The sequence below is a fragment of the Camelina sativa genome, chromosome 17 (assembly GCF_000633955.1).
Source record: "Camelina sativa cultivar DH55 chromosome 17, Cs, whole genome shotgun sequence".
NCBI lineage: Eukaryota > Viridiplantae > Streptophyta > Magnoliopsida > Brassicales > Brassicaceae > Camelina > Camelina sativa.
In genome coordinates, this window is record NC_025701.1 from 7686302 (window position 1) to 7707479 (window position 21178).

Below are 21178 nucleotides of genomic sequence, written 5' to 3' on the forward strand. Positions count from 1 at the left end.
TCATTGGTTCCCACAATTAACTTTTGATGATTTTGTATTCAGACATAAGAAACATAAGGTAAGTGTTATTTAATGTGTCTTTGTTTTTTCTTCTTTGTTACTTTTTTTTTTGTCAAAACTTCTTTGTTACTTTTACTTACAAAATCAAAACGAAAAATCCCTAACTTAGGAAAAAAAAAAGAAAAAAAAAAATCAAAAATCCCCAAATCGAGTGAGCGCCCGAAAAAAATCCCCCAAATTCGAAGAAGTCCGACTGCGGAAACACAAACTCTCTTACAATTATTCAAAAACAAATTTGTCGACAATTCGTTTTTTTTTTTTTTAATTTCTCGTCTTCTTAGGTTATTTGGGGTTTCTGGGATTTTGTATAACTTCGCTTGTTTGATCCTAAATCTTTTTTTCTCCTTCGTTATTTTTTTCCTTCCTGGGCTTTGCTTCGTGTGAGTTCGCACGTGCGACATCGGCTGTTTTTTTCTTTTTCTAATTGCTCCGTTCTTACTGCGTTTTTGAAGATTCGATCATCGTAACGTTTTTTGTATTCGTGACCGTTTGTGTGAGGGAGTGAATTATTTTTATTGCTGGGTTGTGCTCTTTGCGGCTGAAGTTTGCTACTTCTGTGAATCATTTGCAAGGTTGGATTGAAAATTCTAGGTTTTTATTTTTTTTTATTCTCTTTAATTTAATTCATATGTTATTGCTCTATGATTCTAGTTCAATTGAATTGAGATATAATCATGCCACTTCAGTTTTAACAAGAGTAAGAGAATTTTTTTTTTTTCAGGAAATTTTCACGGTGCTAAGGTGTTAAAGAGATCATCTGAAGAATAATTTTTAAGAGCAGGAGATGAACTTTCGATCATCTGGATTCACTGGGACACAAGAGTTATGCAGTGTCTGTTAGTGCTAGTTTCAAGAAGTTTTAGGAGAAGGCGACGCAAATTTAAGAGATAACATGAATGTTCAGGCTCACATGTCGGGACAGGTTCCTAACCAAGGGACTATGCCCCAGAATAATGGCAACTCTCAAATGCAGCAGAATTTAGTTGGTGCTTCTGGTGCTGCTACTGGTGCTGTTACTGCTCCCGGTGCTAGTACTGGTGTAGTAGGGCCTTCACGAAACGTCATTGGTGCTATGGATCATGATGCTCAGAAACTTCGACAATACATGCAAACTCTTGTGTAAGTTTTCAGTTTTCAGCTACATTTTTTTTTTTGTATCCTCCCACTTTAGCATGTCTATGAGTTTTGGATTTGTTTCATTCATCTTGCATTCCTTGTCTGTTATTTGCCACTGTATTATCAAACATTTTATTGCTTTGGTTGCATTATGGCATATCTGCTTCATTTCTTAAGAACCGGAGATTTTTGTGTTCTGTTTCTTGAGATTTTCTTGATGGTTATTTGCATAGGGGACTATTTCTAACTGATCCTTCTTGATCTTCCGTTCTTTCCAGATTTACCATGTTACAGCAACGGCAACCATCTCCAACTGATGCTGCATCAAGGGCAAAGTATATTGATGTTGCTAAACGTATAGAAGACGGGCTTTTTAGGATGGCTAGCTCAAAGGTATACCAAAATATTTCTGTCTGCCTAAAGGAAAAATAATTGATTTGTACGTAGCATTTAGGGTTTGGTTTACTGGGGAGTGGGGAATTCCAACTAGATTGGCTGATACTTTTTGACATGTTGCCTCTAGATCCAGCTTGTTGACTCGTGTCCTTACTTAAATTCTTTCTTTTCATTTGTGGCACTTTCCAACATGTACTTCAGGATGATTATATGAACCGCTCAACCCTTGAACTTCGGATTACAAGCCTAATAAAAGGCAGACCTGTAAATAACTACAGTCAGCGACATGCTAATTCTTCTTCGGTTGGAACGATGATACCTACTCCAGGATTATCACACACTGCGGGTAATCCTAATTCGATGGTTACATCCTCTGTTGATGCTACAGTAGCTGGCAACACCAACATCACAAGCACAGCCGTGAACACTGGAAGCCCTCTAATTGCTGGTGGGGTGCATAGAGGTTCTTTTATTAATGTGATCGTAGATATTTTTCCTGGATATTTTTTTTATCTCTTGTTTCTCTGACACCTTGAAACTTGTTTGTAGGTAATATGTCTAATGGATTCCAGCATTCTTCGAGAAAATTTTCTCTTGGTTCTGGAGGGAAAATGGCTTCCATGGGTTCTCAAAGAAGTACTAGCCAGATGATTCCGACACCCGGGTTTGTGAACAGTGCTAGTAATAACAACGGTGGTGGATTTTCTGCTGAGCCCACAATGATACCTCAGTCGCAGCAGCAGCAGCAGCAACAAAGGCAGCATACAGGTGGGCAAAATAGTCACACGTTGTCCAACCAAATGGCTGCTGGCCTTAGACCTGACATACAACCAAAGCCGTCTGGGGTGGCCAATAGCTCTGTAAATGGTACTGTTGGAGTGAACGAAAAAAGTGTAGATTCAGGTTCATCTTACACCAATGCGTCCAAAAAACTACAGCAGGGTAACTTGTCTCTTTTTTTTTTCTGTCCTGATTATCATATTTCACATGTATTGTCATTGTGGTTTGGCGATTGTGAATGACTAGTACATACCACTCAGAAAACTGAAAGCTTGTTTCATATTTCAGGGGAAGGTTATAGCACAACAAATCCTGACCCCTTCCATGGAGCTATAACATCGGTTGGGACGATGACAAATGCTCAAAATATCAATCCAGCAAGTTTCCAGTCGGTGTCCAGAGTTAACTCTTCTCTGGTGAGCAATCAGTCAACCTCACTATGCATGCAACAATGCAGACAAATTAAACACTTATCACTTTGAGTATTCGAAATTTCAATCTTCTTTTCTCATTATCTGCAGTCACATCAACAACAATTTCAGCAACCGCCTAATCGATCCCAGCAACAACCAAATCAGATTCAACAGCAGCAGCAGCAATTTCTCAATCAAAGGAAATTGAAGCAGCAAATCCTGCAGCAACATAGATTAGCAAGTAATGATGGCTTGGGAAAAGCTCAGGTGGATTCTGACATGATTACAAATGTGAAACATGAGCCTGGAATGGAGAACCAGAATCAAGCTATGCACTCCCAAGCATCTGAACGATTCCAGCTTTCTCAGCTCCAGAATCAATATCAAAAGTCTGGAGAAGACTGTCATGCAGACGCTCAGCCTCTCCCAGTCAAAAGTCAGAGTGATATATGCACATCACTCCCTCAAAATAGCCAACAGATTCAGCAAATGCTTCACCCTCAGATTATAGGTACTGATTCTATCAACAGTTTTAGCAATCTTGCTGTTGGAGTAAAATCAGAATCCAACCCACGAGGTCAGTGGCCTTCCCAGTCTCAGGAACACACGCAAATGCCTAATGCTATCTCAAGTGAAAAGCACATTCAGCAGGATTTCCACCAAAGAATTACCGGATCTGATGAAGCTCAACCTAATAATTTGACTGGAGGGTGTGTTATCGGTCAAAATCATACTTCTAGTATATCAGAAAACCCTAATATGCAAAATTCTGTCGGTACTACATGTACATATGGAAAAATAAGTCGCCAACCCAAGTACCGAAATCAACAGAGATGGCTCCTGTTTCTACGTCATGCACGGAGTTGCAAACCGCCAGGAGGGAAGTGCCAAGATCGAAATTGTGTAACGGTTCAGAAACTATGGAGTCACATGGACAATTGTTCTGAACCAAAGTGTCCGTATCCCCGTTGTCTTCCCACAAAGGAATTGATTGGCCACTATAAAAACTGCAAGGATCCTCGATGCCCGGTCTGTGTGCCTGTGAAGACCTATCAGCAACAAGCTAATGTGCAAGCCCTGGCCCGTTTAAAAAGTGATAGCAGTGCAGTGAGTTCAGTGAATAGATCTGTAGTATCAAATGTACCATTACACGCTAATGCTGGAACGGTTTCTGGTGCCCCTCGTTGTGCTGATACTTTAGATAATTTGCAACCTTCAATAAAGCGATTGAAGGTGGAGCAATCTTTTCAACCTGTGGTCCCTGAGACTGAAAATTGTAAACGCTCCATTGTTTCTACTACAGAGGCAGATTTACCTCAGGATGCCGAGAGAAAGGATCATAAGCCATTGAAGTCAGAGACCGTGGAAGTGAAAGCAGAAATTCCTGATGTTCCTTTTCAAACAGGATTTGGCATTAAAGAAGTGAAAAATGAAGCTGTTGATAATGTTCCCAAACCTAGGCTTGTCAGTGAACATGGTTTATCTGGTGACTCGCCAAAGCAAGAAAACATCAAAATGGAGAAAAAGCCTGAGCCGAAGGAAGAAGATCTGGTGGACAATCCTGAACGTGCATCGAAATCTGGAAAACCAAAGATAAAAGGTGTTTCCTTAACCGAATTGTTCACTCCCGAACAAGTGAGAGAACATATTCGTGGTCTTCGTCAGTGGGTTGGCCAGGTTTGCAATTTTTTTTCGAAAAAATTTACAGAGAAGCAAGTTTTATTCTTATATGCTATATGTGTTTACTCTTTGTTGTATTGGTTTAAAGATGAATCTCTAGCTGCGTGATCACTGATGAATACCTCATCATTTAACTTCCATGTGTCTGCAGAGTAAAGCCAAAGCAGAAAAGAATCAGGCAATGGAGAATTCGATGAGTGAGAATTCCTGCCAGTTATGTGCGGTGGAGAAGCTTACATTTGAGCCACCACCTATCTATTGTACTCCTTGTGGTGCTCGTATCAAGAGAAATGCGATGTACTATACTGTTGGAGGTGGTGAAACTCGTCATTACTTTTGTATTCCCTGTTATAATGAATCCCGAGGAGACACTGTTCTCGCTGATGAGACTTCGATACAGAAGGCAAGACTTGAGAAAAAGAAAAATGATGAAGAGACTGAAGAATGGGTAAGATTATCCACTCAGTAGAGTTGTATTGTCATTTACTCCCGGTTTTATAGGTTTTTCTGAGTTTGTCTATTGTGTTCCATGTTTTTTGCAGTGGGTCCAGTGTGATAAATGTGAAGCCTGGCAGCATCAGATATGTGCTCTATTCAATGGGAGAAGGAATGACGGGGGGCAAGCTGAGTACACCTGTCCAAATTGCTATATAGTTGAGGTGGAGCAAAATGAGAGAAAGCCTTTACCTCATAGTGCTGTTCTCGGAGCGAAAGACCTGCCAAGAACAATTCTCAGTGACCATATAGAGGAGCGGTTATTTAAAAGGCTGAAGCAGGAAAGGAATGCGAGAGCTAGGGTTCAAGGAACAGGTTATGATGAGGTAAACTGGCGGAGTACATGTAGAAGGTCTAAAGTCTCATATGATTTTGCATTCGAGTCCTATCTTCTATGGTTTTCTGAAGTGCTACTTCACTGGAAACATTAGATTGAAGCGTACTGGTTGGTCACTCATCGTTTTCTTTTTTTAACTGGCACTGACAGATTCCTACTGCTGAATCCCTTGTGGTTAGAGTTGTTTCATCTGTTGACAAGAAGCTGGAAGTCAAATCTCGATTTCTCGAAATTTTTCGGGAGGATAATTTTCCGACAGAATTTCCATACAAATCCAAGGTATGAATTATCGACACACACCATCATCGTATTTGCTTCATGTCCACATTTTCTGAGTTCCTCTCTTGAAATAACACATTTCGCGCTCCACATTTTTCTGTCAGGTGGTTCTGTTGTTCCAGAAGATAGAAGGTGTAGAAGTATGCTTGTTTGGGATGTATGTCCAAGAATTTGGATCCGAATGTTCATCTCCTAATCAACGCCGTGTTTATCTCTCATATTTGGATTCCGTGAAGTACTTCAGACCTGATATTAAATCTGCTAATGGAGAGGCTCTGCGCACTTTTGTTTACCACGAAATTCTTGTAAGTCCTGGTTTTTCAACCAAGATTTGTGTGGTCTTCTACATTACATGGAGGATTCAAGAATATACTTTGATGATTTTTTTTCAGATTGGTTACCTGGAATACTGCAAATTGCGTGGTTTCACGAGCTGCTACATATGGGCTTGTCCACCACTGAAGGGTGAGGACTATATCCTATATTGCCATCCAGAAATTCAGAAAACGCCAAAGTCTGATAAACTACGAGAATGGTCAGTCCAATTGTCTTTGGTCATTTTTTTCATAAAGTTTTCCTAGGAAAAATCCTTTACATCCTCCAATTGCTCATGGTCGACACAGGTACTTAGCAATGTTGAGAAAAGCTGCAAAGGAAGGGATTGTTGCGGAAACTACAAATCTATATGACCATTTTTTCTTGCAAACTGGTGAATGTAGAGCTAAGGTTACAGCAGCTAGGCTCCCCTACTTCGATGGTGACTACTGGCCAGGTGCAGCAGAGGATATCATATACCAAATGAGTCAAGATGATGATGGTAGAAAGGGAAATAAGAAAGGAATACTCAAGAAACCCATTACAAAAAGGGCTCTTAAAGCATCTGGCCAGTCAGATTTCTCAGGGAATGCGTCCAAAGATCTGCTGCTAATGCATAAAGTAGTCGTTTCTTTCCATGCCCCTTCCCTTCTCTGCATATCAGCTTTAGTAATTACGATTCTTTTTAGTTTTGTGTCTTTGGTTTTTGCTAATATTATTTCTGTATGTTTTTAGCTTGGTGAGACCATTCACCCAATGAAGGAGGATTTTATCATGGTTCACTTGCAGCATTGTTGCACGCATTGCTGTACACTGATGGTTACCGGAAATCGTTGGGTTTGCAGCCAGTGCAAAGATTTCCAGTTATGCGATGGGTAAGAATTGTCCTTTTTCGTTTGCTGGTTAACTTTTTCTCTCTTTTTGGTGTTTTTGTTGTTGCGACCTGGTTTGTACAACTTGGAAGCTATGGTAATTATCTTCATGGAAGAGACTTATTGGTAAACCTATGTGTGCTTAATCCTGGTAGAGTACTGCAATCTATAAGACGTTGTTCTACTTTTTCAGGTGCTATGAGGCTGAACAGAAACGAGAAGACAGAGAAAGGCATCCTGTTAATCACAAAGATAAACATAAACTGTATCCTGTAAGTTGCATTGGTTTCTTTTGGGTCAGGAATTGAGAAGAGGGTCTGTCATTTAAGCTCATACGTTTCTGTATTTTGTTGTATCTCACAAGATAGTTGTCTTGATACTGTAGGTTGAGATTGGCGATATTCCTGCAGACACTAAGGACAGAGATGAGATACTTGAAAGTGAATTTTTCGATACGAGGCAAGCATTCCTGAGTCTTTGTCAAGGGAACCATTATCAATATGATACACTGAGGCGGGCAAAGCATTCTTCCATGATGGTGCTTTATCATCTGCATAATCCAACTGCTCCTGCCTTTGTGACAACATGTAACGCATGCCACCTCGATATTGAAAGTGGTCAAGGCTGGCGCTGTGAAGTGTGCCCAGACTATGATGTCTGCAATGCTTGTTACAATAAAGAAGGTGGCGTTAATCATCCTCACAAGTTAACTAATCATCCATCACTAGCTGACCAGAACGCTCAGAATAAAGAAGCTAGGCAATTGCGTGTCTTGCAGGTATTGTAATATTCAGTTTCTTTTTGAAAAGCTGCCTCTTATTCTCTTGATTTAGGCTTCTTTTATTTTAAGAAATAGATGGGATTAGTTTTTAGTCATATATGGCTCCAAAATGTCTCTGAAATGCTAAAGTTTTCATTTATCTAAAATATGCAGCTCAGGAAAATGCTCGATCTTCTGGTGCATGCGTCACAATGCCGTTGTTCACTTTGCCAATATCCCAATTGCCGCAAAGTGAAGGGGCTATTTCGACATGGTCTCCGTTGCAAAATACGTGCCTCAGGAGGTTGTGTTCTATGCAAGAAAATGTGGTATCTCTTGCAACTCCACGCTCGGGCCTGCAAGGAATCCAAGTGTGACGTACCTCGATGCGGGTAAACTCTTTAACTTCTATCCCTGTCTCTTAAGACAAGTAAAAACGTAAAATTAAAAGTCAATCTTTTTCTTTACTCGAGTCATTTTTGAATATTAGAACCCGGGCATAGCATATGGCAAAGCTTTATAAAACTAATGTTCTGTAAGATTTGTATTGATCATTGTAAATCTCTCTATTCAGGGACCTAAAGGAACATTTGAGAAGGTTGCAACAGCAATCGGATTCACGTCGCAGAGCTGCCGTCATGGAGATGATGAGACAGAGAGCTGCAGAAGTCGCTGGAACCTCTGGTTGATTAATTTGTATATACTAAATCTATTTAGGATCTAAGCAGAAGTGGAAATGTAATCTTCTTCCCAAGGTTAAGAAGATGTCGTTTCTGAGCTCCACTTGAAGAAGACGAAGGAGAAGTGAATTAACACCTGCTAGTGAAGGCACGTAAGAAGACAGGAAACAAACCCTATAACGGTTTAATTTAGATGGATTCGTATTTAACAGACAGAAATCATGGAGCGATGATGATGATGATTGATTGGGGAGGGGGAACAAGCGCTTGCGTGACTTTGAAGTTTGAAGAGTTTCTCAGCTTTAAGTGCCAGTGAAGCAGAAGAATCGTGGTAGATGCTAACTTAGGATCTGGGTCAGGTCGCGAAAAGGAAGAAATCAGATTCAAGACTCTTCGATGCAATTCAGTAGCTTGATCTGGTGTGTGATATACTTTGATTATATATATACATACACTCTGTGTCTTACTGCCTTCTTCTTCTTCTTCTTCTTCTTCTTCCTGTTTTTTGGAGCCTGGTACATTTTGTAAAATGCCTTTATACCTTTGGTTGGGGGGAATGTAATATATATACATAGTGACATGTTAACTTGCTAGCCAAGTAAGTTGAAGAGAGTATCTAAGGATGCATCTCTTACATTTTTGAGTGAACCTGTATTAACATTTTCATATCAGTTTGTTAATTGGATTAGGCTTTGGACTAATAAGGTAAACGTTGTCACGACCTATTGCTACATATTCTAAAGTTGTGTATTGCTATTGTTAGATCTAATCTATAGTATGCATATTTGCTTCATATTCTACTGTTGCTGCTACTATCTAAACAGTTTGCTTAACTCTTGTGTTGTTGTCATATACGAATACGATACTCTTTTATGTAATCTTCTATGGAATTTGTTTTTGTAATGAAGAAATAAAAATAATTAAAAAAAAAAGAAGAGGAAAGGGGAGAATGTACGTGGCAAGTTAATTGGCTCAGAAGTGATATCACTGTCCAAAACTCACAAACCAGATTCTGTGGTCATCTTCTCTCCTTTATTCATCTCTCTTTCTCCTTCTTCTTCTTTTATTTCTGATATGTCAAAATCCTCCGATCCAACCATTTCTCAAACGACAAAAAAACTTGAAAAGTCTCACTTTCGTTATCCATTTCCAATTTCGACCAAGAAGAGTCTTCTCAATGACAGTCTAGCATGCAAAAAAGATTCATCACATAACACAACACAACAAGTGTATGCCTTTACAACAAATTTTTTTTTGTTTTGTTTTGAAATATATAATTTTTTTTTTAAATCCGAGCTCTGTTTTTGTTGCAGAAGCAGAGTATTACAAAACAATGGTGGGTAGTATCGTTGGCAGTAACATGGCGGCGACGGATGCGAGGTTTCTAAGTTCCAATTTTGGTAACAGTTTCAGCATCAACACCAGACTTCACAGATTCCATGATCGTTCCCAAATCGTAATCCCTAGGGCTCAGTCTTCTTCGTCTCCGTCTCCATCTCCCCCCTCCGACAAAAAGAAGTCCAAGACCCGACCCGGTAACACAACCATTAAGGAAAGCGAAGAGACGGTGTCGAAGAAACTCGACGCCGCACCAGCAGCAGCTCCGCCTTCGACTCAGTCACCGCCGTCACTGAAGCTGGACGATGTGAACCCTGTGGGATTAGGACGGAGATCGCGGCAGATCTTTGATGAGGTGTGGCGTAAATTCTCTGGATTAGGTCAGATGTCGAGGACGACCCGACCCGATGAGCAGGAGACTCTTGATAGTCTTCTCATTAGAGAAGGACCTATGTGTGAGTTCGTTGTTCCTGGCGCTCAAAACGTCACCGTTTTAGTCGTCGGAGCTACTAGTCGTATCGGCCGTATCGTCGTCCGTAAACTCTTGCTCCGTGGCTACACCGTTAAGGTTGTTCTATTACATCCTTATATAATAATGGTCACATGTCTCAAGATTCATATAATATTAAGTATTTAGTGTATTTTATGCAATTGCTTTAAGGATTGAGGTTGTTGTGTTTAGGCACTGGTGAGGAAACAAGACGAGGAAGTGATGAGTATGTTGCCAAGATCAGTGGATATTGTTGTTGGAGATGTGGGAGAACCGTCAACGCTCAAATCCGCAGTTGAAAGCTGCAACAAGATCATCTACTGCGCCACTGCTCGGTCTACTATTACTGCTGACCTTACCCGGGTCGATCATTTGGGTGTTTATAACCTCACCAAGGCTTTTCAGGTATATACTAAGTTGTCCACGTGGTCGGTTCTGTTTCTTGTCTTTGTTGGGCATAGAGTAGTCATTCCTGTGTATTGGTTTTGTGTATTATGCAGGATTACAATAATAGACTCGCGCAACTAAGAGCAGGTAAAAGCAGCAAAAGCAAGCTTCTAATTGCTAAGTTTAAGTCGGCCGAGGCACTTGAAGGTTGGGAAATTCGTCAAGGAAGTTACTTTCAGGACACAACTGCTAGTAAATATGATGGTGGAATGGATGCTAAGTTCGAGTTTACCGAAACTGAGAGAGCTGAATTTTCAGGTACGCTCTAAAATAGAGTGACTCTATCTTCTGAGAATATGCCAATGTGAAAGTTCTTTACTTTTGATGTGATTTTTAAGGTATAGTTGTCTAATCGGGTTTTAAATGTAGGTTATGTTTTCACCCGTGGAGGATATGTTGAGTTGTCGAAGAAACTTTCACTTCCACTGGGTGCCACTCTTGACAGGTAGAGTCCGATTTCAAAATATATCAATCATCCTTACTCCCAGCTTGTTCTGTGAAATGATTCGACCATAGAAACTTAGGGAATCGGGGATAACTTGCAAGTAGTATCAATGAAGGTTATAACACCGTCTGAAACCAACTAGAGCCTAAGCTTTCTTTTTGTGCTTATGCTCTTATATAAGGTATGAAGGCTTAGTTCTTTCGGTTGGTGGGAACGGAAGATCCTATGTTGTAATCCTTGAAGCTGGTCCAACATCAGATATGTCTCAGAGCAAACAGTATTTCGCTAGGATCAATACCAAAGCAGGATTTTGTCGGGTATGAAAAGCATCACCGGTATTTGCTTATTAATCTGACCCCTTTTCAGCTAAAGCTTTTGGTTCCTTGGGCAGGTAAGAGTGCCATTTTCAGCTCTTCGTCCGGTTAACCCAGAAGATCCACCACTAGATCCTTTTCTCGTTCACACATTGATAATACGTTTTGAGCCTAAAAGACAGGTTTGCCGACGCTTTTCAATGCTTCAGCAGTTGTTTCTGGCGCTTAATTTGTTTAAATCATTGACCAAAAACTTTCATTTCTTGGTGTCTGAGTTTAGCAATCTGTTGGGTGTTTTCCTCTTTCAGAGACCTGCTGATGGACTTGCTGGTACGCAACAAGATCTGAGAAGCTTTAGCCTTGTATTCGAGTACATAAAAGCTTTACCTGTAAGTACTCCAACTTAATCTCTACTTGCTGAAGATCATCACCGAGAGTACTAAACACAGAAAATGTATAGATTTCAACTATCCACATTTTTGTCTGCAGGCAGGTCAAGAAACCGACTTTATTCTGGTATCGTGTACTGGTTCGGGAGTAGAACCCAACAGAAGGGAGCAAGTCCTTAAAGCTAAGAGGGTAAGTCTAGTTTCTCTGAAACACACACATTAGAAGACTCTTGAATCTTGAGGCGACGGATTCTCAGGGCTTTGTGCCAGTAAGTTGCATGTTTTCCCATCTCCCTCTCTGATGTCTTCTAAATTTGTCAGGCTGGTGAAGATTCTTTGAGAAGGTCAGGCCTTGGGTACACCATCATTCGTCCTGGTCCCTTGAAGGTACTATTCTTTGAGTTCCCACCAATGTGTATAAAGATGGCTTTAATAACAACTTTTCTAATACAGGAGGAACCAGGCGGCCAACGAGCTCTGATATTTGATCAAGGAAACAGAATTTCTCAGGTTATTTTCAATCATGAAACAGAAACTCAAGTCATATGCTTTGCATACCACAAAAGATTCTCTGGCCCGAGCTAACTTATAACTTGAAAAATGCCCAACTCTGTTTCAATTTCAGGGCATTAGTTGTGCGGATGTGGCTGATATATGTGTCAAGGCACTGCATGATTCAACCGCTAGAAATAAAAGCTTCGATGTGAGTGGCAGTTCATAAAAAACAACTGATAAATAGAATATTCATTCTTTGACCTATAAAGAAGAAATCACAACATGGATCTCTCACATTCTTCTATTGGTTTTTGCAGGTTTGCCATGAATACGTTGCAGAGCAAGGATTAGAGCTCTATGAGCTGGTAAGAGTAATCACTTGCCATATATATAAGTCACATCATCATCATATCATCTGATAAGAGTTTCTCTCTGTCTCTCTCAGGTGGCTCATTTGCCAGACAAGGCGAACAACTATCTGACTCCGGCTCTATCTGTACTTGAGAAGAACACATGAAAAGGAGAATCATTGATTCCATTTTGTCTGATGTATTCATCCCAAGTACGCGTTACATACATATATACATACGTACCTGTATAACTTGTACATACAAGAATCTCTTTGGTCTCTTTATGTCCATTAACATTGATTTCTTATATTCAAATCTAAATTTGTGTGCTATAACAAAGAAAAAAATAAGACAACAAAAGTGTGAAACTCTATTCTGTATTACACAAAACTCACACTATAAAATGAGCAATAAACATGTAAAGTTCATATGATTCAGAAATCTCAGGATTTTTTTCTTATTCAACTTAGACTAACTTGTACACGTAAGACGCAAAAACTCATTCAGAGCTTCGAGAAAGGTTTGGTGAGAGAGCCGAAGAATGAAGACGTCGGAGACACGTACGGCAACTTGTCAGCGACTTCGTCTCCGGAGCTTTCTTTTGACTTTCTCTCATCGTCTTCCTCTCCTTTAATGGCTTCTTTCTCAGCATCGTCCACTATCTGCTCAGAGTCATTAACATAACTCAGACAAAAAAAAAGTATTCCCAAATTTGTTTTGCCGGTAAACTAAAAAGTTAAAAAAGCCAAACCTGTCCGGTGACGTCAGGAGAAACAGAGGGGAGAATAACAGTGAGATGGGTTTTAATCCGGTGCAAAGCGTCTTTCGTCATCCCCTGAGCCGCTCCGGCGACATCCTTAATCACACCTTCCAAAAACTGCTTAGTGTTTTCGAGCGACTCCGACGGAACCGAAGCAGCGGCTAGTTTCTCTAAAACTCTATCCTTAACCGATGCAAGACTCTTCAGTCCCAACACCATCGTCGTCTTGCTCTGCTTCTCTCCTTCTTTTGAATCCGATGATTCCACAGATTGGTTGGGGTTAGGCTTCTCTGATAATTTGATCGCGTGGTCAGGAGAGTATAGGTTCCCCTGGTCCACGTTTTCGTCTCGTTTTGTAGCGATTTTGATCGCGTGGTCAGGAGAGTATAGCTTCCCCTGTCCCACACCGTCCGAAGCTTCTACGCCGTCGGATTTCGTGGCGGAGATTTGGCGATGATTATTATCCATTTTGTTGTACTTGACAGTTCAAAAAGTCTCACTTTTTTGGGCTTTTGTTGTGTGTGACGGAACAGAGCAAAGCCACTTTTAAACCTATCATTCTGGTTTTGTTTTTTTGTTTGTTTCCCGGGGAAAATGAAGCAGAACCTATGACACGTGTTAATGTCTCTTCATGACGTGGCAACACGTGTCTTATGCTATGCGTTACTGGATGGTTAATGGGCTCTGTTTAGTTTGTGTGGTATCAAATAACAAAGGCCCATCACCCCGAGAATGGGTTTTGATTGTTACCGGATTTATCTCAGACCCGATCCGGCTCGATCGACCCGGAAATGAAAACAAAAATGGGAAAACACAGAGGCGGCGTTAGACGAAGGAAGTGAAGTTACAGAGTAGTGAGAGAAGGGACGAAGAAGAAGAAGNGGTGACGTCAGGAGAAACAGAGGGGAGAATAACAGTGAGATGGGTTTTAATCCGGTGCAAAGCGTCTTTCGTCATCCCCTGAGCCGCTCCGGCGACATCCTTAATCACACCTTCCAAAAACTGCTTAGTGTTTTCGAGCGACTCCGACGGAACCGAAGCAGCGGCTAGTTTCTCTAAAACTCTATCCTTAACCGATGCAAGACTCTTCAGTCCCAACACCATCGTCGTCTTGCTCTGCTTCTCTCCTTCTTTTGAATCCGATGATTCCACAGATTGGTTGGGGTTAGGCTTCTCTGATAATTTGATCGCGTGGTCAGGAGAGTATAGGTTCCCCTGGTCCACGTTTTCGTCTCGTTTTGTAGCGATTTTGATCGCGTGGTCAGGAGAGTATAGCTTCCCCTGTCCCACACCGTCCGAAGCTTCTACGCCGTCGGATTTCGTGGCGGAGATTTGGCGATGATTATTATCCATTTTGTTGTACTTGACAGTTCAAAAAGTCTCACTTTTTTGGGCTTTTGTTGTGTGTGACGGAACAGAGCAAAGCCACTTTTAAACCTATCATTCTGGTTTTGTTTTTTTGTTTGTTTCCCGGGGAAAATGAAGCAGAACCTATGACACGTGTTAATGTCTCTTCATGACGTGGCAACACGTGTCTTATGCTATGCGTTACTGGATGGTTAATGGGCTCTGTTTAGTTTGTGTGGTATCAAATAACAAAGGCCCATCACCCCGAGAATGGGTTTTGATTGTTACCGGATTTATCTCAGACCCGATCCGGCTCGATCGACCCGGAAATGAAAACAAAAATGGGAAAACACAGAGGCGGCGTTAGACGAAGGAAGTGAAGTTACAGAGTAGTGAGAGAAGGGACGAAGAAGAAGAAGAGAGAGGAGAAAGATGAACAAGAAGGAGATCTTCAAGCTAGCGAAAGGTTTCAGGGGAAGAGCGAAGAACTGCATAAGAATTGCTAGGGAGAGAGTAGAGAAAGCTCTTCAGTACTCTTACAGAGATAGGCGTAACAAGAAACGTGAGATGAGAGGTCTCTGGATCGAGCGCATCAACGCCGGTTCTCGTCAGCACGGTGTACGTTTTTACTTTTCCATCCCACAAATTGATAATTAGGTTTTTGCTTGATTGCTTCGCGTCACTGCTATAATCCCTAGGATTCGATAAATTATGATTAGTTTAGAAATGGCATTTCCGTGATCGAATCCTAGGGATTTAGGGTGTTGTTATGTTAAATTGGGGTGCTTAATTCCGCCGGAGTTGTTGACATAATGGCTTTTGTTATACCTAATTGGTTTATTGTCTTCGTCTGTCTCACAAGTTGTAGTTTGGTTGTGTTTGTTGCTGTATCCTCGATATTTTTCTTATGCAATAGATCTCTGTGTTTGCATCCACATAGTGATAGAGACAGAACTAGAACTTGCTGGGTATTATTAGAAGATGGACATCATTAGATTGAAGGGCATTTCATATTGCTTGTATCTTGTCTTTGATCAGTTTTGGTGTTTTCCAATTTCGGAGATAATATCCATATAATGAAGATCAATATCCAAATAGAGATTTTAGGATGTGAATGTCTACCCTGTAGCTCAACTATGCTTAAAGAATCATTTCGTGTTGGTAATATATGACCAATATCGTTTCTGTCAATTTTTTAGAACTAATTGAAACTGTAATCAATTCCTAATACAAGTAGAGTAACATATTTATCTAACTTGATTACCTGGTTTCAGATTTGTACTACATTTGTTTTTGTCCTCGCTTTGATGACTTATGTTCACTTCTAGTGTTGGTTCCATTTTTTAATGCTCTTTCAAATCTATGCTATTATATGTAGATTAATACACTGTTTCTTGTGAAAATTTTGGAATTGACATGTTTGATTGGAATCCTAACATCTAATACTTGAAACAGGTGAACTACGGTAACTTCATCCATGGACTGATGAAGGAGAACATCCAGCTGAACCGGAAAGTCCTCTCTGAGTTATCTATGCACGAACCTTACAGCTTCAAAGCACTTGTGGACGTCTCCCGCAAGTCTTTCCCTGGAAACAAGAACGTGGTCCAAGCATCTCGGAAAGTAGACATTTCATCCATCAATGCCTAGTTAGGACCAAGTTAGTTTCATCTTCTCCTTAAGGACACATAATATTTAGTAATTTGTCAGAATAACGTGTACCCCGGTGATACTACTATACTTTTGCAATTTGAGAGAATGTATTCCATATTCTTATTTCGTTTTGCAAATCTAAATACATTGGTTTGTTTATTACTTTGAGAAAAAGAAGATTGAATCACCTAAATAGTTATAGACCTAAACCCTAGGATCAGAACAGTATTTGCTATAATCACGTCATTGCTCATCAGTGCCCTGTTATGGAAGAAACAAATACCGGAACCGTGAATCAAAGGGAACTACACCGCATTTGCTACTAGATGAACCCAGAAAACCCCACCGTTGTCGCCGGTGAATGCATTGCTCAACAAATGCAGCTTGGCGGGGAGGCAAATGACGTGAAATCCACAGAGAAACCTTGCAGTCATCGACAAATTTCTTGGCGAAGCAGTGAAGCATGTGAGGCACAATCAACTTCCCCCTGGGGCTCACTCCCACTGACGCCTGTATATAATCTTTCTGAGCTTCTTCAAGTTCTTCGGCTACGTTCTCGGCTGAGTATATTCTCACCTGCAAGTGATTTCTGTGAGAAATTTGCAATGTGGGTTCAAAAATTCTGATGTGAAATGCAGTTAGATGTGGAAAGATTACTGTAGGAGATGAGTGCATTCCACAGCTGAGAGCGAAAGACACTAGAGGTTCAGGTTTGCTTATCCCTGCTTGTCTCTGTGCTTCTGATACTTTCAGCTTGAGAATGGAGAGAAGCAGAGCCTGAATATCCCGGTTTAGGTAAGAGATATAGAATAGAAAGTGAAGAAGTTGCAGAAAATTAAGAAGTTTGAGTTGAGTTTAGTACGATTTGAGGTCGATGCAGAGGAGGGTTCATCTTTAGAGTCATGTACTCGATCGTTGCTGCGTTGTATGAATGCCCACCAACTGTATAAGCAGCCTGATAGAACCTCCAAATCAGAGACTTACACTAACCTCTGTCTGAACCAAACCAATAAGTGTTCAGTAGTTTTATGTTTGGAGATCAAACCTTTTGCATCAAGGAGAAGAGCTTTACGTCGGTTTTTGGTACGCCGTAAGCTAAGTATGCCTGAATCAGACAACCAGGAAAATGTAAGTTTTGTATCTGCAAAATGAAGTTTAGCGAAAATTCCGAAGACATTATTACATGCATGATCAAGGCATTGTATATGTTGATCCAGAAGGCGAGCTTCTCGTTGTGGCTTAGTTCTGTTGGATTTACTCTGGCAAGTCTTTCGACGAGGTTCCTGTAATAAAAATACCACATAAGAGTTTGTCAAATTGCAAGGACCCTAACTGAATCTCAGAAGATGCTTAAACTGTGTACATACCTGAATCTCCATAACTCATCTGAAGCATATCCGAGCCTCTTCTCCTCAACAGACATTGAAGCCACTTCAGTTGCAGATCTGTAACTCCCTATGTCAGCCCAGCTCAGCTTTCCTTGGACTCTATAAGGATCAAATGCATTGCTCTCTGTTGCTAAAACATCTGAGTTCTTCTGAATATCGATCCGTGGACTCTGTGCCCACTTGGAGATCCGTGAGTGTTCTGAAGGAGACCACCACGATGTTGATGACGATGATGTAGGATTCTCACGAGAAGACAAACTGGTAGTCTCTTGTGAGGATTTGGATCCTGCAGATGTCTCTCCTAGAGACACAAATATGTTTCTCATGCATCTAATCATCTCCTTGGATAGTTCATTGGCATTATCAAAACTCTGCAAGGACTTTGCCAGTTTGCTTCTAGGTTGTCCTTTGTGTTCCTTGCGGCGTAATGTTTCGTTCTTTTCAGAAAGTCTAACCAAATCTATAGCATTCTGGGCAACAATGTTGTAATCAGAGCCAATCCACATGAGACAAATATTAAACATACAGAAGAATTTAATTAACATACAGGTGGAGATAGAGAATGCGTGAGGTTATACTCGGCGAGTTTCCTCTCGTTTCGCTCTTGAATCAGCAAGAAATGCAGAGACATGATCTCTTGTTCGAGCTTAGAAACCGTAGCTTCCATTGCTGCTATATTGGAGAGAAGTTCTTGTACCTGCGGGTTTTATAGAATCATTCACAGGGTTCAAGCTTTTATCCCTGAACGTCGCAAGCTTAGAACTTAGGACAAGTTGGAGAAACGTACGTTACGTGGAAGAGAAGATGCGTGAGACAGCTCAATCTTATGGCTTTGATCAGAAGCCTTCAGCAATAGAGCGCGTAGTGCAGTTTCCTTCTGCAGTTGATCTCTTAATCGCTGCACCTGTATCAGACCGTAACAGAGTCTGAGCTGTAACAATTTTTTTACAGATTTCTGGATATGATTAAAAGAGAGGTGAGTAAAACTACTCACATCGTGCTCGAGTTCGAATCTGTAAAGGTGAAACTTGCTCTTCTTGGGGGAATCAAGACCGTTGATCACTTTAGTAACATTCTTTGGCTGTATTTACAGAGAAAACAGAGTCATAAGAAATAATGTTCTTGAAGAAATACAGAGGAAATGAGTAGAAAGCTTAAAGTGAATTGACAGCTTGAGGAGCAAGTTAATGAAAACTCTTTCATTGGATTCAAAGAAACTGAACCTGTGAGAGATTAACGGCTTTGATCTGAGAGAATCTAGACAAAGAACTTCCTCTGCATAACACATCAATGATAGAATCAGGAAGAAACAGAGAGGAGGAAGAAGAAGAAGCACTATTCAGACAAGAAAAGAAACTGGAAAAAGGAATGAAACTTTACTGTTTAGATGCGAGCAGAGAGTCTCCAGACATTGTATGATCGATGAATTTGGCTTCAAACTTGGTCTGGATCTCTCCAGACGCTTAATAATGAAATGACTCAACAAAATGAGATTCAGACAAATACCCTTGTGATCAGGAAAGAAGAAACAGAAGAGAGAGAGAGAGAGAGAGGGAAAGAGAGAGAGCTTGGGACATCTGTGAAGATGAGTTGAATGGGATCGGGTCCAAAGAGGAGACTCAATAAATGCATGAGAAATATTTAGCTATTTGTCACTTTCATCACAGCCCCTATTGCACGAGTTGTTCTACCCAAAAAAAACATAGTAAATTTTAAAGCTTGAACCTTTACCTTCCAAACAACTTTTTTTCTTTAAACCATTCAAGTAAATCTAAGAAAATTTTCATTATTCTTAGGCTTTTTATAAATTATTAAAAACTTGATAATGATGTGTGTATGATTTGTTTGTTTTCACGTTGTGGAAGTTGGAATATAAAAGGAGATTGCTTTTTTTTTTTTTTTTGCAAAAGAAATCAGAAGATATGATTGATGATCTTGAAGGCTTAAAAGCCAAATAAAATAAATGAGCAACAATAAATGTTGTTACCAATTAAAGTTAAAAAATAAAAATTTATAAAAAAGAATGGTAGCAAAGTTGAGGATTGAGGAATCTCCATAAAAGCACCATCCCACTACATGTACTATAGTCCATAACACAGATAAAGTTTACAGTTTAATAGTAATAAATATCTACAATATGAAAGGGGGAAAATGCCAAAAAAAACCCGAAGTTATTTTCATTTGGAAGTTTAATACCCAATGGTTTTGGATTGGAATAAAAATACACCAAATAATAAAAATGTGTTATTTAAAACCTAAAGTAATTAGTATTGTTATTTTCATACCCACGATTTTTCAACAAAATCAAAATCTCAATTTTACCCCGGTTATCTAATTAATTTTTAATTTTTAATATATAAAATTTCGGTTTTCTAATAACCATATCAAATCGAGTTAACCGGTATTTAATTCTCTTTAAACCGTTTCTTCAACCTTCCGCTATCGGGTTGAATATTTTTTTGATTCAGATGGAGCAGACTCGATCGGGAAACAATTATGGGCGAGTTGTTGTGTTCATTTTTGTTTTTTTGGATCATACAAAAAAAAAAAGAAAAAATCGGAGAAGCAGCATTAATCAAACTCATGCCCAAGTAAGGACGCATGGGAATCATCTTCTGTTAGTCTGGTAATTAAAAGTATGACGGCTCGTTATAGAATTCAAAGACTCGAACCCAGAATTAGATCGAGTAGCCATCCACATAATCAAACCCTATAAACCCATTCTCCTCCTCTTTTCCATCTCTCTCTCTCTATCTTTTTCTCTTCATAGCCGCCGCTTCTGTAACCTTTGAGCCGATTTCAATGAGAATAACATCTGGGAAGAAGCCTAAGATGGCGGATGAGTGGGTGGAGACGGCTTTAACAGACAACGTTATGTTGGTGGAGCTTCTTCTCCGACTCAAACACGCCGGAACGGTTAAATCCGATAATCCGGTGGCGAATCTACCTGAATTACGGTGGGGGATTCATCAACGGCGGTCACGACCTTCGAGATTAGGGGTTAATGTTGGTGGCGTCGGAGGTTATTTGAAGAAGGAAACTGATTCGGCTAGAGCTAGTCCGATGACTCCTTTATGTTGGAGTGGCGGATCTGGTGGCAGCGGATCTAGTTCTGCTTCTCCGATTTTTTCTTTTTTTTTGGATGATCCAAAAAAAAAAAGAACACAACAACTCGCCCAGAATTGTTCCCCGATCGAGTCTGCTCCATCTGAATCAAAAAAATATTCAATCCGATAGCGGAAAGTTGAAGAAACGGTTTTAAGAGAATTAAATACCGGTTAACTCGATTTGATATGGTTATTAGAAAACCGAAATTTTATATATGAAAAATTAAAAATTAATTAGATAACCGGGGTAAAATTGGGATTTTGATTTAGTTGAAAAATCGTGGATATGAAAATAACAACACTAATTACTTTAGGTTTTAAATAACACATTTCTATTATTTGATGTATTTTTATTGCAATCCAAAATCATTGGGTATTAAATTTCCAAATAAAAATAACTTCGGGTTTTTTTTTGGCATTTTTCCCAATACGAAAGTGTATAATTTGGGAACTCTTTTTTCCAAAGTGTATA

General features: G+C 40.0%; 6 protein-coding genes across 7 annotated transcripts; 3 read left to right on the plus strand and 3 right to left on the minus strand.

The window, feature by feature from the left end:
• Positions 165-8854, plus strand: LOC104755992 (histone acetyltransferase HAC12-like). 2 transcript variants are annotated; one of them, XM_010478487.1, is made up of 18 exons: positions 165-632; positions 782-1179; positions 1455-1569; positions 1774-2035; positions 2122-2514; positions 2641-2768; positions 2874-4442; positions 4597-4893; positions 4988-5266; positions 5428-5556; positions 5661-5861; positions 5949-6091; positions 6180-6492; positions 6607-6746; positions 6937-7015; positions 7129-7521; positions 7678-7895; positions 8078-8854. In XM_010478487.1, the coding sequence occupies exons 2-18, from the start codon at positions 953-955 to the stop codon at positions 8190-8192; spliced, it is 5001 nt and encodes a 1666-aa protein (XP_010476789.1). In that variant the 5' UTR covers positions 165-632; positions 782-952; the 3' UTR covers positions 8193-8854. The 2 variants fall into 2 exon arrangements, with proteins under 2 accessions (XP_010476789.1, XP_010476788.1); XM_010478486.1 differs by lacking the exons at positions 165-632; positions 782-1179; positions 1455-1569 and having other exon boundaries at positions 1778-2020.
• Positions 9226-12782, plus strand: LOC104755994. Its single transcript, XM_010478489.2, has 14 exons — positions 9226-9412; positions 9497-10089; positions 10204-10416; positions 10512-10716; positions 10828-10903; positions 11085-11220; positions 11295-11399; positions 11526-11606; positions 11707-11796; positions 11928-11993; positions 12060-12116; positions 12232-12309; positions 12419-12466; positions 12547-12782. Exons 2-14 carry the CDS (start codon positions 9517-9519, stop codon positions 12616-12618), a joined length of 1800 nt encoding a protein of 599 aa, XP_010476791.1. The 5' UTR covers positions 9226-9412; positions 9497-9516; the 3' UTR covers positions 12619-12782.
• LOC104755993 lies at positions 12711-13745 on the minus strand. Its single transcript, XM_010478488.2, has 2 exons — positions 13203-13745; positions 12711-13113 (listed from the first exon to the last, which is right to left on the minus strand). The coding sequence occupies exons 1-2, from the start codon at positions 13677-13679 to the stop codon at positions 12955-12957; spliced, it is 636 nt and encodes a 211-aa protein (XP_010476790.1). The 5' UTR covers positions 13680-13745; the 3' UTR covers positions 12711-12954.
• On the minus strand, positions 14037-14630 carry LOC104759253. Its single transcript, XM_010482201.2, has one exon. It carries the CDS (start codon positions 14562-14564, stop codon positions 14037-14039), a length of 528 nt encoding a protein of 175 aa, XP_010480503.1. The 5' UTR covers positions 14565-14630.
• LOC104755996 (50S ribosomal protein L20-like) lies at positions 14906-16341 on the plus strand. The gene is made up of 2 exons (XM_010478491.2): positions 14906-15176; positions 16014-16341. Exons 1-2 carry the CDS (start codon positions 14991-14993, stop codon positions 16206-16208), a joined length of 381 nt encoding a protein of 126 aa, XP_010476793.1. The 5' UTR covers positions 14906-14990; the 3' UTR covers positions 16209-16341.
• Positions 16310-19273, minus strand: LOC104755995. Its single transcript, XM_010478490.2, has 11 exons — positions 18980-19273; positions 18823-18874; positions 18594-18680; positions 18387-18503; positions 18147-18296; positions 17579-18069; positions 17395-17494; positions 17257-17316; positions 17074-17166; positions 16869-16988; positions 16310-16787 (listed from the first exon to the last, which is right to left on the minus strand). Exons 1-11 carry the CDS (start codon positions 19009-19011, stop codon positions 16476-16478), a joined length of 1614 nt encoding a protein of 537 aa, XP_010476792.1. The 5' UTR covers positions 19012-19273; the 3' UTR covers positions 16310-16475.